At 41.2% G+C, this 12,182-nt stretch overlaps 1 protein-coding gene across 6 annotated transcripts in view; it reads left to right on the top strand.

The window, feature by feature from the left end:
• The window catches only part of SPTAN1 (spectrin alpha, non-erythrocytic 1), a 53,435-nt gene that overhangs the window by 36,439 nt on the left and 4,814 nt on the right, over positions 1-12,182 (top strand). For 4 of the 6 annotated variants that reach the window (XM_040606317.1, XM_040606316.1, XM_040606318.1 and 1 more), the window contains 16 exons: positions 62-224; positions 1,334-1,348; positions 3,094-3,225; positions 3,584-3,721; positions 4,094-4,198; positions 4,409-4,617; positions 5,434-5,554; positions 5,705-5,826; positions 6,376-6,508; positions 6,954-7,052; positions 7,355-7,514; positions 7,737-7,813; positions 7,978-8,187; positions 8,450-8,746; positions 9,248-9,360; positions 10,220-10,237. In XM_040606317.1, the coding sequence (XP_040462251.1) occupies positions 62-224; positions 1,334-1,348; positions 3,094-3,225; positions 3,584-3,721; positions 4,094-4,198; positions 4,409-4,617; positions 5,434-5,554; positions 5,705-5,826; positions 6,376-6,508; positions 6,954-7,052; positions 7,355-7,514; positions 7,737-7,813; positions 7,978-8,187; positions 8,450-8,746; positions 9,248-9,360; positions 10,220-10,237 (2,112 nt within the window). The remainder of the gene's footprint in view (positions 1-61; positions 225-1,333; positions 1,349-3,093; positions 3,226-3,583; positions 3,722-4,093; positions 4,199-4,408; positions 4,618-5,433; positions 5,555-5,704; positions 5,827-6,375; positions 6,509-6,953; positions 7,053-7,354; positions 7,515-7,736; positions 7,814-7,977; positions 8,188-8,449; positions 8,747-9,247; positions 9,361-10,219; positions 10,238-12,182) is intronic. The other 2 variants (XM_040606319.1, XM_040606315.1) reach the window with 1 other exon arrangement.

The following is a 12,182-nucleotide window of genomic DNA, read 5'->3' as shown; positions in this document are numbered from 1 at the left end:
AAACATGATGCCTTGTGCAGTCCTAGTTTCTCATTCAGCATATGTATTTAATTGCATACAGGTGGCTTCGTCTGAAAGCTCAAATGATTGAAAAGAGGTCGAAGCTAGGAGAATCTCAGACACTCCAGCAGTTCAGTCGTGATGTGGATGAAATAGAAGCTTGGATCAGTGAAAAGCTCCAAACTGCAAGTGATGAGTCATACAAAGATCCCACAAATATCCAGGTGAATATGAGTCTCAGCTCAAAAATCAAAATAAAATTTCTAGCTTTGCAAAGCATAATCTGGCTTGAAAAAAATATGCTTGGGAATTCTTGTTCAGTGGTAACAGAGTAATACGCCATGTTGGACATGGTCTCCATTTAATAAGGAGAAAATGAAAGTTACATTATGCATGACAGGAGGCCCAAAATAGCACTCACTTGGTAATTATTGATGCATATAATTAATAAGATATGTGGTATCTGCAGCAGCAAGTTTCCTGAAGAAAGCCCTGAGCAGCTGTTCTGTCTTTTTCCCAGCATCTAGATAATAAAATGAGGAGATGGAGTTTTTGGGTCTAATCTTTGTCTTATGTTCTAAAATGCTGTTGTGGTTTAAGCTCAGGCGGTAACTAAGTACCACTCTGCCGCTCGCTCGCTCGCTGCCCCCTCACCCAGAAGAGGGATGGGGAGGAGAATCAGAAAGGAATGTAGAACTCAAGAGTTCAGATAAGAACAGTTTAATAATTGAAATAAATCAAACTCAATAATAATAATAACAGTTATAATTAAAAAGAGGGAGAGGAATGAAATCCAGGGTGAAGGGAGGGGAGAAAAGAAAACAAGTGATGCACACCACAGTTGCTCACCATCTGCTGACCAATGCCCAGCCAGTCCCCCAGCAAGGATTGGCAGGCCCCCACCAACCCTCCCCCCCAGTTTATGTATGGAGCATGACGTCCCATGGTATGGAATACCTCTGTGGCTAGTTCAGTCAGCTGGCCTGGCTGTGTCCCCTCCCAGTTTCTTGTGCCCCCCCAGCCCTCCAGCTGGCACCGCCTGAGAAACTGGGAAGTCCTTGACTAAGTCCTTGACTTAGTATAAACATCACCCAGCAACAACTGGAAACATCCCTGTGCTATCAACATTGTTCTCACACCGAATCCAAAACACAGCACTGCCGGCTGCTAAGAAGAAAATTAACTCTATCCCAGCTGAAACGAGGAAAAATGTGAAGTCTCGTTGATTTTTCAGTGTTTAGGGATAACTAATTACAGTTACCTCTTGTGTTTTAATACTGGTTTATGAAGTAGTATGAATGCACTGAACTACTTCTCTCAATCTGTTTTATAGCTTTCCAAACTGCTGGTAAGTAGTTTGGACTAGCCCGGGTATGTGAATTTGTTTTCTTTGTATAGCTTATGCGTGAGCACAAGATCTGGTTGCAATCTGTTGCTCCATCCGTCAGTTCATGCAATCTCTTTGTTTTCTATTAGTTCTTGACCTACATGCAGGTACAGCTATTGATCTTCATGTTATGGATGTGGCTTTTTTTGTTAATGCTTATTCAGCATCATTTATTTATGCATTTGTTTTGCAGGTGTTCTGCATGATCTGTTTAATTTGTGGTGCATTAGTGATGTAGTTTCATGGGATTTTTTAGGAGTTGGCCCACAGAAAAATGAGTTCCTATCCTTTTTAAGAAATTTGGCTGTTGGGCCTGTCATCCTCCTGTTTTGATCTTCAGTGGTGATGATTTAACACATGACACAACGTCAACTGTGTTAGCTTGTGTGTAGAATCAAATGCTGAAGATGGAGGATTCAATAAAATGGTAGACCTAGATAGCTTAGTTCTTTCAGCAGTAGCATAGAAAGGAATAATATAGGACGACCACTCCAGAAAGAAATAAATACCAGATGGAAAGCTGGCAGGACTTGTAAGAGTCCAGGAATTGGAGTAAAATGCAAGAAGACAGAACCAAGAAAGGGGAAGCTAACTGAAGTAAGAAAAGAAAGATTAATTTATCTCTTCAGGCTGCAGTACATTAATATTTTTTTTAATTGAAAAAGTTAGAATTTTATATTAAACTAAAAAGGCTTGTCTGGGATTTGTTGTCATGGTAATTATATGGAGCTATGCAATTGGCAGCTTTTTAATTGAATTTTACATGTTGGTAAATCTAGCTTTGAAGGGTATGTTTTTATAATCACAACATTCGGGATTAACAGTTCCCAAAATAAAGCAGTTCATGCAGAATTTCTCATGCCAGCGCTATAGTATTTTCCATCTTTTATTTTTAATCTAACATTTCCTTTCATTCCATTCTCTCAGGGCATTGTATATCCCTGCCCAATGTTACTAGCATTTCCAGTTAATACCTGTAAATTCTGTCTTGTCATTTTTGTGCTATTGTTATCTTCCTGGTGGGTGGATGGATCATGTATATATGAGAGAGAACTGCATACTTCCTCCCACACCAAGGCTCCTATTGTTCTCATGGTGCTCTCAACTCAGCAGAGAAGAAGTTTTAACAAATAATTCAGTTCTTTTTATAGAGGGGTTTGGTTGTTAGTTCATTATTTCAATATATAATGTGGCCATGTATGGCTTTGACTAATACCAAAACAGTGCAGAAAGCAGATAGGCTGCAGCAGTGATTTTTCTTAATTACCTATAGATTAGGAAGGGAAATAGAAATTTATGGAATTACTATAGGAATGGGAAGGATGATCTAATGTGCTTCTGCTTAGGGTACATATAATTGCTGCTTTTCAAAGGTGATGGCGTTGAATATGAGAAAGCTTTACTTAACAGCTCAGCTTAATGCAAGGAACGTGGCATGGGCATCTGTAAAACGCAGACGTTGCCTGAGTAACGTGTATCGGCTCACTGGACAGTTTAGCTGGGTCAAAGCTGGATGGTTACTCAGATTAATGAGAGTTACTATTTGAGTGAGCAGTAAGTATTCTTACTGAGCGAGAACTTCCTTAGATCAGGCTATGTACGACCCTCTTATGTCAACAACTCTTGTGCTGCCCTCTTGGCCCATGAGAACAATTTAGGAGCCCTTTGTCCAGTCTCTTTAACCGTTTTGGTTTTGTCTTATTCAGAGCAAACATCAGAAGCACCAAGCCTTTGAAGCTGAGCTCCATGCCAACGCAGATCGGATCCGTGGAGTCATTGATATGGGGAACTCGCTGATTGAAAGAGGAGCATGTGCTGGCAGTGAGGATGCTGTGAAGGTAGGTATGACAAGTTTCAGAAGATGTGCTTAGTTTTTGCTTTGAGAAATGGTTAGGTAATTCAGGCGTGAGTGTGTCCCTCAAAAGCTGATCTTGTTTTATAGAAACTTTTTTCTATTTCAGCTATGAAGTAGAAATCAGGGTAATCACTTTGCTTCATTCTCAAGGGTGGGAACTTTTCGAATCCCATGATTGGGATGTAAAAGTTATAATAAATTGGAGCTAGGCAGCATGAAATAGTGACTGTCTAATTTACATGTGTGGAATCAAGAGCCAAACTTGCACTGTATTCTGGTTTTGCATTTATCAGAACTTAGGGGTTTAGGTTGTAGCATTTATCTTTTCCATTTTACAACAGGCACGCCTAGCAGCCCTGGCTGACCAGTGGCAATTCCTGGTACAGAAATCAGCAGAGAAGAGTCAGAAACTGAAAGAAGCTAATAAGCAACAGAATTTCAATACTGGAATCAAAGACTTTGATTTCTGGCTTTCAGAGGTAACGGAGATTGGGATTATTTACTTGCAGGACTTGTTTTTCTGATTTTTTTTTATTCCCTTCGCTGATGTTAGACCTTGTGGAGCACAGTCCACCTTTGAGCAAGTCTAGATTTATTTGGAATAAATGTTTATCATGACTGAAAATCTTGTGGATGTTTTCATGTTGTTATTTATAAATAATCAAGTAAGCAGAAGCATATTTGCACAGAATGTGGTAGGAATTAAACGGGTGAGGAGGCAAAGGTTTATCCACACTGTAAAAAACTGAGAAGAGAACTAATTGGCATGGTTTTAAAAAGACATTAAAATTTCAAGGTGTTTGTGAAAACACAACTTGTTCTCCATCCCGGTTTTCCTTCCCCACCTCCAGGTGGAGGCTTTGTTGGCATCTGAAGATTATGGGAAGGACTTGGCATCAGTTAACAACCTTCTGAAAAAACACCAGTTACTGGAAGCTGATATATCTGCTCATGAGGTATTGCTTTCTCTTTTAGTTTTGGAAGGTAAATTACTGTAATCGGCAAATGCACTTCAATATGTGCTGTAGTCAGATACTCGTTGAAACATGTTTTCTCATTAGAACTGTGAATGCTGCACAGCCGTCAGGTAATGATTTTTATACTGACATAACAAACACAAAAATGAGATCAGAGCAGTTCATGCACTTTTTCACCCACGTTTCCAGGATCGTCTGAAGGACCTGAACAGTCAGGCTGACAGTTTGATGACCAGCAGCGCTTTCGATACGTCCCAAGTAAAGGATAAGCGTGAGACCATTAATGGACGCTTTCAGAGGATTAAGAGTATGGCAGCTGCCCGCCGCGCAAAGCTGAATGAGTCCCACCGTTTGCATCAGTTTTTCCGAGATATGGATGATGAGGAGTCCTGGATCAAGTGTGTATTTTGGAGGTTCTAGGCTCTGGCATGGGGGCTAGTGCTTACTGCCAGCTTGCTAACAGCATTCATGGTCTGTAGTATGGTTTTATAACCTGCCTTTTCCACAAGGGTGTGTCTCTACAAGAAATCACCTTTGCTCCTCATTCGAGGAGAGCTGTATTCAGAATGGCTTCAGCACTAGTTTGGGTGCAGCTTCTTATCTGCAGTTTCCTTTGGTCAAAACCCAGGAAGGAAAGCTCTGTACTGGAAAAAGTAATGCTGTTTAGAGCTGGGCCAGATGACTGAAATTTGACTCCAGTCTTTTTGGGAAAGCCCCTACTAAAAATTCAAACCTTACTTTTTCAGTTTGAAGTACTTCTGTAGTTCTAGCCAGGTGTAGTAATTAATCAAACGCTCTTTCCATATTGGTATTAGTATTATCTTGGGGGGAAGGAAGTGAGCCTGATAGAAACCATTCAAATTACAGAACTTTATTTTGTCATGCTTGTAAAATCAAAAAATAAAATTGGACAACAGCAGGTAAGCTTTACAAAAAATATCTGTTTTCTTAGAAAGTACAGAGAGACTCTGTTCTTCAGAGAGAAACAACAGGCTCTCTGTCACCTTCTTTCTTTCCGTCTCGTGTTACCCCTGAATGTGCTGCCAGGAGCCAGCTGCTGTTCTCTGATAACTCACGTACACAATTTTTTACATCCAGGTTTTTTGCGCTATGCAGAACATTTCCTTACCTGCAGTCGTGGGTTTTTTTCTTTCATCAGGTTTGACCTATATAAGTTATTTTCAGATTTTATCTTTATTCTGTCTTGAATTTAGAGAGAAGAAACTGTTGGTCAGCTCAGAGGACTATGGCAGAGACCTAACCGGTGTGCAGAACCTCAGGAAAAAACACAAGCGTTTAGAAGCAGAATTAGCTGCCCATGAACCTGCGATCCAGGTAAACGCCTCTCTCCTTGACAGATGTCTTTACAAGGCAGCATCTTTCTTGCTTGTGGCAAACATGGAAGCCAGTAAGAGGCTTGCTGGAATCCAGACAGAATGCGTAGAGCAAGTGATGTTCCATTAACTCTGTTTCTCTGCTTTGCAGGGTGTTCTAGACACTGGTAAGAAGCTTTCGGATGATAACACAATTGGAAAGGAGGAGATACAACAGAGACTGGCTCAGTTTGTGGATCACTGGAAAGAGTTAAAACAGTTGGCAGCTGCTAGGTATGTGAGATGGTTTTGTAAAATTCAATATTAATTAAAACAGCAACATGGATTCATAATGACTGGATTTACTGAATTTTAGGGGTTTAGGGTATGGGTCATTAGTAGTTTGATGTAATAGCCCATATCGCTGCTGACAGACTCAGACTATTGAGAAGACTTTCAGTGATAATGTTCCTCAATAGAAACATGAGTCTTTTTTTGAGGTATGCTGTGTTTAGCCTTTTCTTGCACCAGTTGGAAACCACAGACTTGAAATTAACTGGCTTTAATCCACTGCCAGGATGGTTTTCTGAATAGAAGCTGTTGGGGGAAAAAAATGTTCGTTTTAGTCCTTCAATAGCTGCAGACTTTGTGGCCTAGTGAGTTTCTAGAGCTGTAGATGCTGCAGTCTGCTACTGGAGAAGCAAAGTGTGAATGATTGTGTGTTCAGGGTTCCGTCTCTGTACGTTCACATGTTTTCTGCTGTTGCAATTTGTTTTTACATCTTGCGTTTAAAAGCCATGGGAGCAACACGGTGAGTAATTTTGCCTTTGTTTCCCGATTCAGGGGTCAGCGTCTAGAGGAGTCTCTGGAGTACCAGCAGTTCGTAGCAAATGTTGAGGAAGAAGAAGCTTGGATCAATGAGAAAATGACATTGGTAGCCAGCGAGGATTATGGGGACACGCTTGCTGCTATCCAGGTATGCAGAAAGTTGTCAGCTCATTGTTGGTCCTGTTGTGTTGTTGTTGGTTAGAGCTCAACAAACCTTTTCTTTAACTGTCTTTCCAACTTAGAGGTTATTGTCAGTTCCTTTTGAAGGCCCGCACTGTAAAAAGCATGCATTCATTTTATAAAAGCATCCCAATTACGTTGTTTCTTGTAGAAATGACTTGCAATTTGGTGTAGCTTTGCATCTCTTGACCTCTGATGGGCAGTCCTGGTTAAATCGACTAGCTGAAGTTAGGCTGGAAATCAGTATCAGTCTCCTTTTGTCCACAGAAGAGCAGCGAGTTGCGCTAACCAGCTAATCTTTGTCAGAAAAAGTTTTTAGTAGCTGATTTATAACAAGAAATGTTTTTTTTTAATTACTATTTTTAGTAAGCGGTGAGAATTTATTTTAAGAACTGACTGTCTCGTATTTGCAGGGCTTGCTGAAAAAGCATGAGGCATTCGAGACAGATTTTACTGTCCACAAAGACAGAGTGAATGATGTTTGTGCTAATGGACAGGATCTCATTAAAAAGGTGAGTGTAAACTGGTAAAGAAAAACCTTCAAAGGCTACCCAGGGTGTTTTCATGTCAAAGTAGACCTGCTCTTCTCTGAGGACTGATTTGTCATGTTTTTGAAAAGGGCGCTTACTTGTTTTCTTCAGCTGCATAAGCTGTTAGTGTTAACTGCTTTCAAAGCTGTTTCTTGGACAGAATCTTTCAGTTTAAGACCGTGCTCTGTCACCAACTTATTGGATGCCTCGGACGACCTTAACATCCTATGGTATGTGGGTCGTTTGATTTTTTTTTTTATTATTTTTTTTCTCCTGTCATGTAGAACAATCACCACGAGGAGAACATTACTGCCAAGATGAAGGGCCTCAAAGGCAAGGTGTCAGATCTGGAGAAAGCAGCAGCTCAGAGGAAAGCCAAATTGGATGAGAACTCCGCCTTCCTCCAGTTCAACTGGAAAGCAGATGTAGTGGAGTCATGGATAGGTATGTTCTATACTGGAGCACAGTACACACAGGAACTGAAATGCTCCTCATTCCAAGAGATCTCAAATAGCTTCTCGCTTGCTGTTTTAACGAGCAGACCTAAACCCAAAGTTATCAGTAGTGCTGTACCTGATTTATGCTTTTGAGGTAACCTGATTGGGAATAGAGGGAATGTTTGAGATGGAGACATGACATTTTTCCTAAATTGGTTCCATTTTCCAGGTGAGAAGGAAAACAGTCTGAAGACAGATGATTATGGACGCGACCTCTCATCTGTGCAAACACTGCTCACCAAACAGGTTAGTGCTGATGCTGCTTCCACCCCATAAGTGACAGAGAGAACAGGTGAACTCTCGTACAGTACACAAGAATCTAGTACTTGTGTGTGAAATACATGCAGGATATTGGAATGGTTAAATAAATGTAAAATCTGCAATATTTTGTTCTCCTTTTAATGTTTCAGGAGACTTTTGATGCTGGACTTCAGGCTTTCCAGCAGGAGGGAATTGCAAACATCACTGCTCTGAAAGACCAGCTACTAGCAGCCAAACATATCCAATCAAAGGCCATTGAGGCTCGGCATGCTTCCTTGATGAAACGCTGGAATCAGCTACTTGCTAATTCTGCTGCCAGGAAAAAGAAACTCTTGGAGGCTCAGGAGCATTTCAGGAAGGTGAGTGGCCAGCCGTGGGGCTACAAAAATCCAGTTGTTCTCTTTGAAAAAAACCATACGATGCTTGCAGTTTCTGTAGCTTTTTCATTTGCAGCTAATGATTGTGGAGATCCTGGAGACCTGTTGTAAGAATTTTTGAGATGCTTGCAAGAAATAAGGAATAAAGGCAAACTGTCACTGATGCGTGTTAATTCCAGATCAGCTCTATAGAATATTTGCTTTAGTGCAAAACTGAACAATTGGATTGTTTTATTTTTTCAAGGTTGAGGATCTGTTCCTGACTTTTGCAAAGAAAGCGTCTGCCTTCAACAGTTGGTTTGAGAATGCTGAAGAGGACCTGACAGATCCTGTGCGCTGTAACTCACTGGAAGAAATCAAAGCACTGAGAGAAGCTCATGATGCTTTCCGTTCTTCGCTTAGTTCTGCCCAAGCTGACTTCAACCAGCTGGCAGAGCTTGATCGCCAGATCAAGAGCTTCCGTGTAGCCTCCAACCCATATACTTGGTTTACTATGGAGGCTCTTGAAGAAACCTGGAGGAATCTGCAGAAAATTATCAAGGCAAGTCAGAGGGAGAAAGGCTCTTTTCATAGTTTGCAACCTTTCAAGTCTTCCCTGCAAGTTGTCCTCCAAGATAATTGGTGCAAGAGTTTGTCATTATGCTACAGATGGAAATATTCTCAAAATTTGTAAGCAAAGTAAAATTCCCGTTAGTTATAAACTTGTGCTATTGTCAGTTGTTTTCATGGTCTTCTGCCTGCGATGTTTCAAAAAACAGAGCACGTGTGCCTCACTTCCTAGTTGTAAAATAAGTTTATCATCCATGCTGTGCACTAAAGTAGCTGCTGGTCCCGTTCCAGTTCTCAAAGATTTAAGTAGCAATGTTCTGTGATGTCATCTTAGGTGATTTTGTCTAGATAGCCAGGACAGTCTTTGAGCACCCAGTCTTGTTTTGAGCTTCGGAACTGCGCTGGTATGCAGCTCTCAGTTTTTGCTTTTTATTACAGGATGAGGGCAATCACGTCATTTCTCTGTTTGAAATTACTTCTGTTCATTTCTCAGGAACGTGAATTGGAGCTGCAGAAGGAACAGCGAAGGCAGGAAGAAAATGACAAATTGCGCCAGGAATTTGCTCAGCATGCCAATGCTTTCCATCAGTGGATTCAGGAGACCAGGTACAGTTCATCTTCCCCAGGTGCCGCCCTTAGAGAACTCCTCAGCCAGTATTTGTATCCATCCTACATCTCTTTGGTCTGTCTGTGCTGTAAGTGTCTCCTGCTGAAAAACAGCTTTTCAGGACTGACTTGTTTCCTGCAGCTGGGATTTGAGGGGGGAGGCCCTGTTAGCCACAGGGAAGAGGAAAGCCCTGAAACACAAGATTTGAAAAAATGTTTCTGCTTATGAATTAATTTTCTTACAGTAATGCCAGTTATCCAGGACTTCACTGTTCTCCAGTTATTCCCGAACTAGCCTGCAGCACAGTTGGCAGTGGGGGGTGGGGCAAATATCTCGAAGCAGACTGAGCAAAGGGCCAGTGGCATTTCTGTTAATGCTCCTTTTGTGTTGAGTAGTATATTAGAAATCTCACTAGGATTTCAATAGAGAAAGAAGCTGTGAGAAAAAGCTTAAAACCCCTTTGTAATCGCTTACCCAGGGTGCTGTCTAATAATATCCTTACCTAGGGAGAGGGAGTAAGGAACTGTATTAGAAATAACAAATCTCAAGGTTGAGAACTGCATTGAACTGAAGCGTGTGTTTCTAGAAAGCAGAGGTAGCCGCGCTTAGACAGTGCTGTTAGCCAGCTCTGATGCACTCTGGTTGTGGTTCAGAGGAGGCAAGTTCTGTTTTCAAGTAATCCTCTGATTCTCTGTCTCTGTGTGTTTACGAATAGTTCTGTATGTGTCTTCATGAAATAATGAAATACAAATACAATTTTTAACTTTTTTATGTTTGCTTCCCACCCAAATCTCTGTCCCTCTCTTACTGTCTTGTCTCTGTCCTGCTGCCTGATGTTTGGATCTTCACATTCTACAGGACTTACCTCCTAGATGGGTTAGTATTGAATTTTATATCTTAAAAATTTGGTGGTGTGTTCTGCTCTGTCTGTGTGTTTTCTTGTCATTACATTGCTTGTGAAAGCTGCGCTGAAACCCCTTTTATTTGAAAAGAGCAACCTGTGGCTGAGGTGCAGACAGAGGAAACAAGATTTTGGAGTAGATTAAATATAAACCAGTAGAAAACAACCATTTCCTAGTCAAAAGCAGAAGAAACTATTAGTGGGTGAAATTACTGGCATACCATGGAATTCCTAACTTCTGTTCTTGCTTTCTCTGAGGGCGTGCACAAGAAAAGGCTCTTAATTTGATGAGATATGTGAGAACATAGAATAGTCTGCCTGTGGAAAACAGATGATGTTCCTAGTTTTCCAGCATTCAGAAACTTACTTAGTGAAATAACCTTTTCCATTATAACTGTTCTCAGAACAATTGAAGCTCCAAAGTATTGACCAGTTTCGGTAAGAAGGGAAGATTGCTGTGAAGAGGCTTTATACTGAAATTATGTATCTTAAAACTCTGTAGTACACCAGTATGAACTGCCAGGTTTTTTAAATCTGTCACATAACCATGCCACACAAAGATTATATTCTTGATAGGAGAAAACAAACCCTTCCAACGCTGAACCCACGGACTTGCTTGGCTTTGCAGGCAGTTTGATGCCTGTGGTTTTAAGTTCACTTTGTGTCCACGGGAATTGTTCCCCATGAGGATGCATGCTGGTCATTTGTCAAGGCGTGGAAAGGAAATCGTAAGATTTTTGAATGTCTTCAGACTGCCAAACCCGCTAAGAGTGTGTCTGTCCATTTAAATTTTTTCAGTATTAAAAGTCTGCAGCACAGTGGAAGCTTTGTAATACGACAGAGAATGCTGACTGATAGCATGTGGGGCTGGTGTGGAGGCTGTGTCAGCCCCATGCGCAGTGCTGGAGAGGAGGCAGGGGCCTCTCTCATAAAGAGAGAAGGCTTTTCATAATAAAAGGGTGGAATCTTCGCAGATAACTGTGCTTCTTATTTGCTCTGTAATGATCACAGTGTCTTGTGTTCTGCTGTTTCTGCCAGATAAAAATGATTTGCCCCATTTTTGTTGTACAGTTTAATGGAACAGAGCAGATTTTCCTGGAACGGATGCTGGATTCTCTGCTCCTTTGTAAAGTAGTGTTGTAGATTAGTTCTGGTATCCAAGAACGAGTGGACAGAAAGGAGCCATTTACTAAAAGATGTAGGGTCAGAGTTCAAGATCACCACACCAAGCTCTTTTGTTGAACAAATTCTGCTGATATGCCAGGCAGAGTTTGTCCTTAATTCTGCGTGAATATATTAAACCTGCAGATTTAGTTCAAAGAAGCACTGGCTGTGCTTAGCCTCCCTTGGCAAGAGGGAAGGCAGAGCTTCGGCTCAGTTTCAAGGTAGGAGTTGCCATGCGTACACCTTGCCTTCCAGTGTGCCGTAGCTGTCTGCGCGTGCCCGGCACGGCCTGGAGGAGGTTTTCTTTGGGGAGGAGAGAAAGCAGAATTTGGGAGTTTGGGAAGAAGAATGCCTTTAAAGAATCTGTAGATGAGTTAACTGCAACACTTCGATTTGTCCCTTAGTAAGACTCACTTTTTTGTCATTTGCGGTTGTATGTGCAACCAGCATTAGGGAAATATTCTTTCATTAAGTACTTGGTTGTGTTTGCTGTGAGGTGGTGCTGGCTTGCAGTGTGGCTCCTCTGCAGTGGCTGTGTTTCAGTATGTTCTTTCCTCTGTTCTTTCTTCCTTCCTTTTTGGAATTTACTTGGTTTCTTTTCTTTGACTAGCATAGCATATCGTCGTGTCATTCGTGTCTATCAGTATGAAGTTGGGGATGATCTGTCTGGAAGGTTTTTTCCTCTTATTTTCTTACCTCACTTTGGTTTTCAAATGCACTGTTTAATTCCAAGGCTCGCTTGCCTTCCAACTAACT

Source organism: Falco naumanni, chromosome 9 (genome assembly GCF_017639655.2).
Source record: "Falco naumanni isolate bFalNau1 chromosome 9, bFalNau1.pat, whole genome shotgun sequence".
In the NCBI taxonomy this organism is placed as follows: Eukaryota; Metazoa; Chordata; class Aves; order Falconiformes; family Falconidae; genus Falco; species Falco naumanni.
Note: the sequence above shows the minus strand (reverse complement) of the source record. Positions and strands in the feature narration are given on the sequence as shown.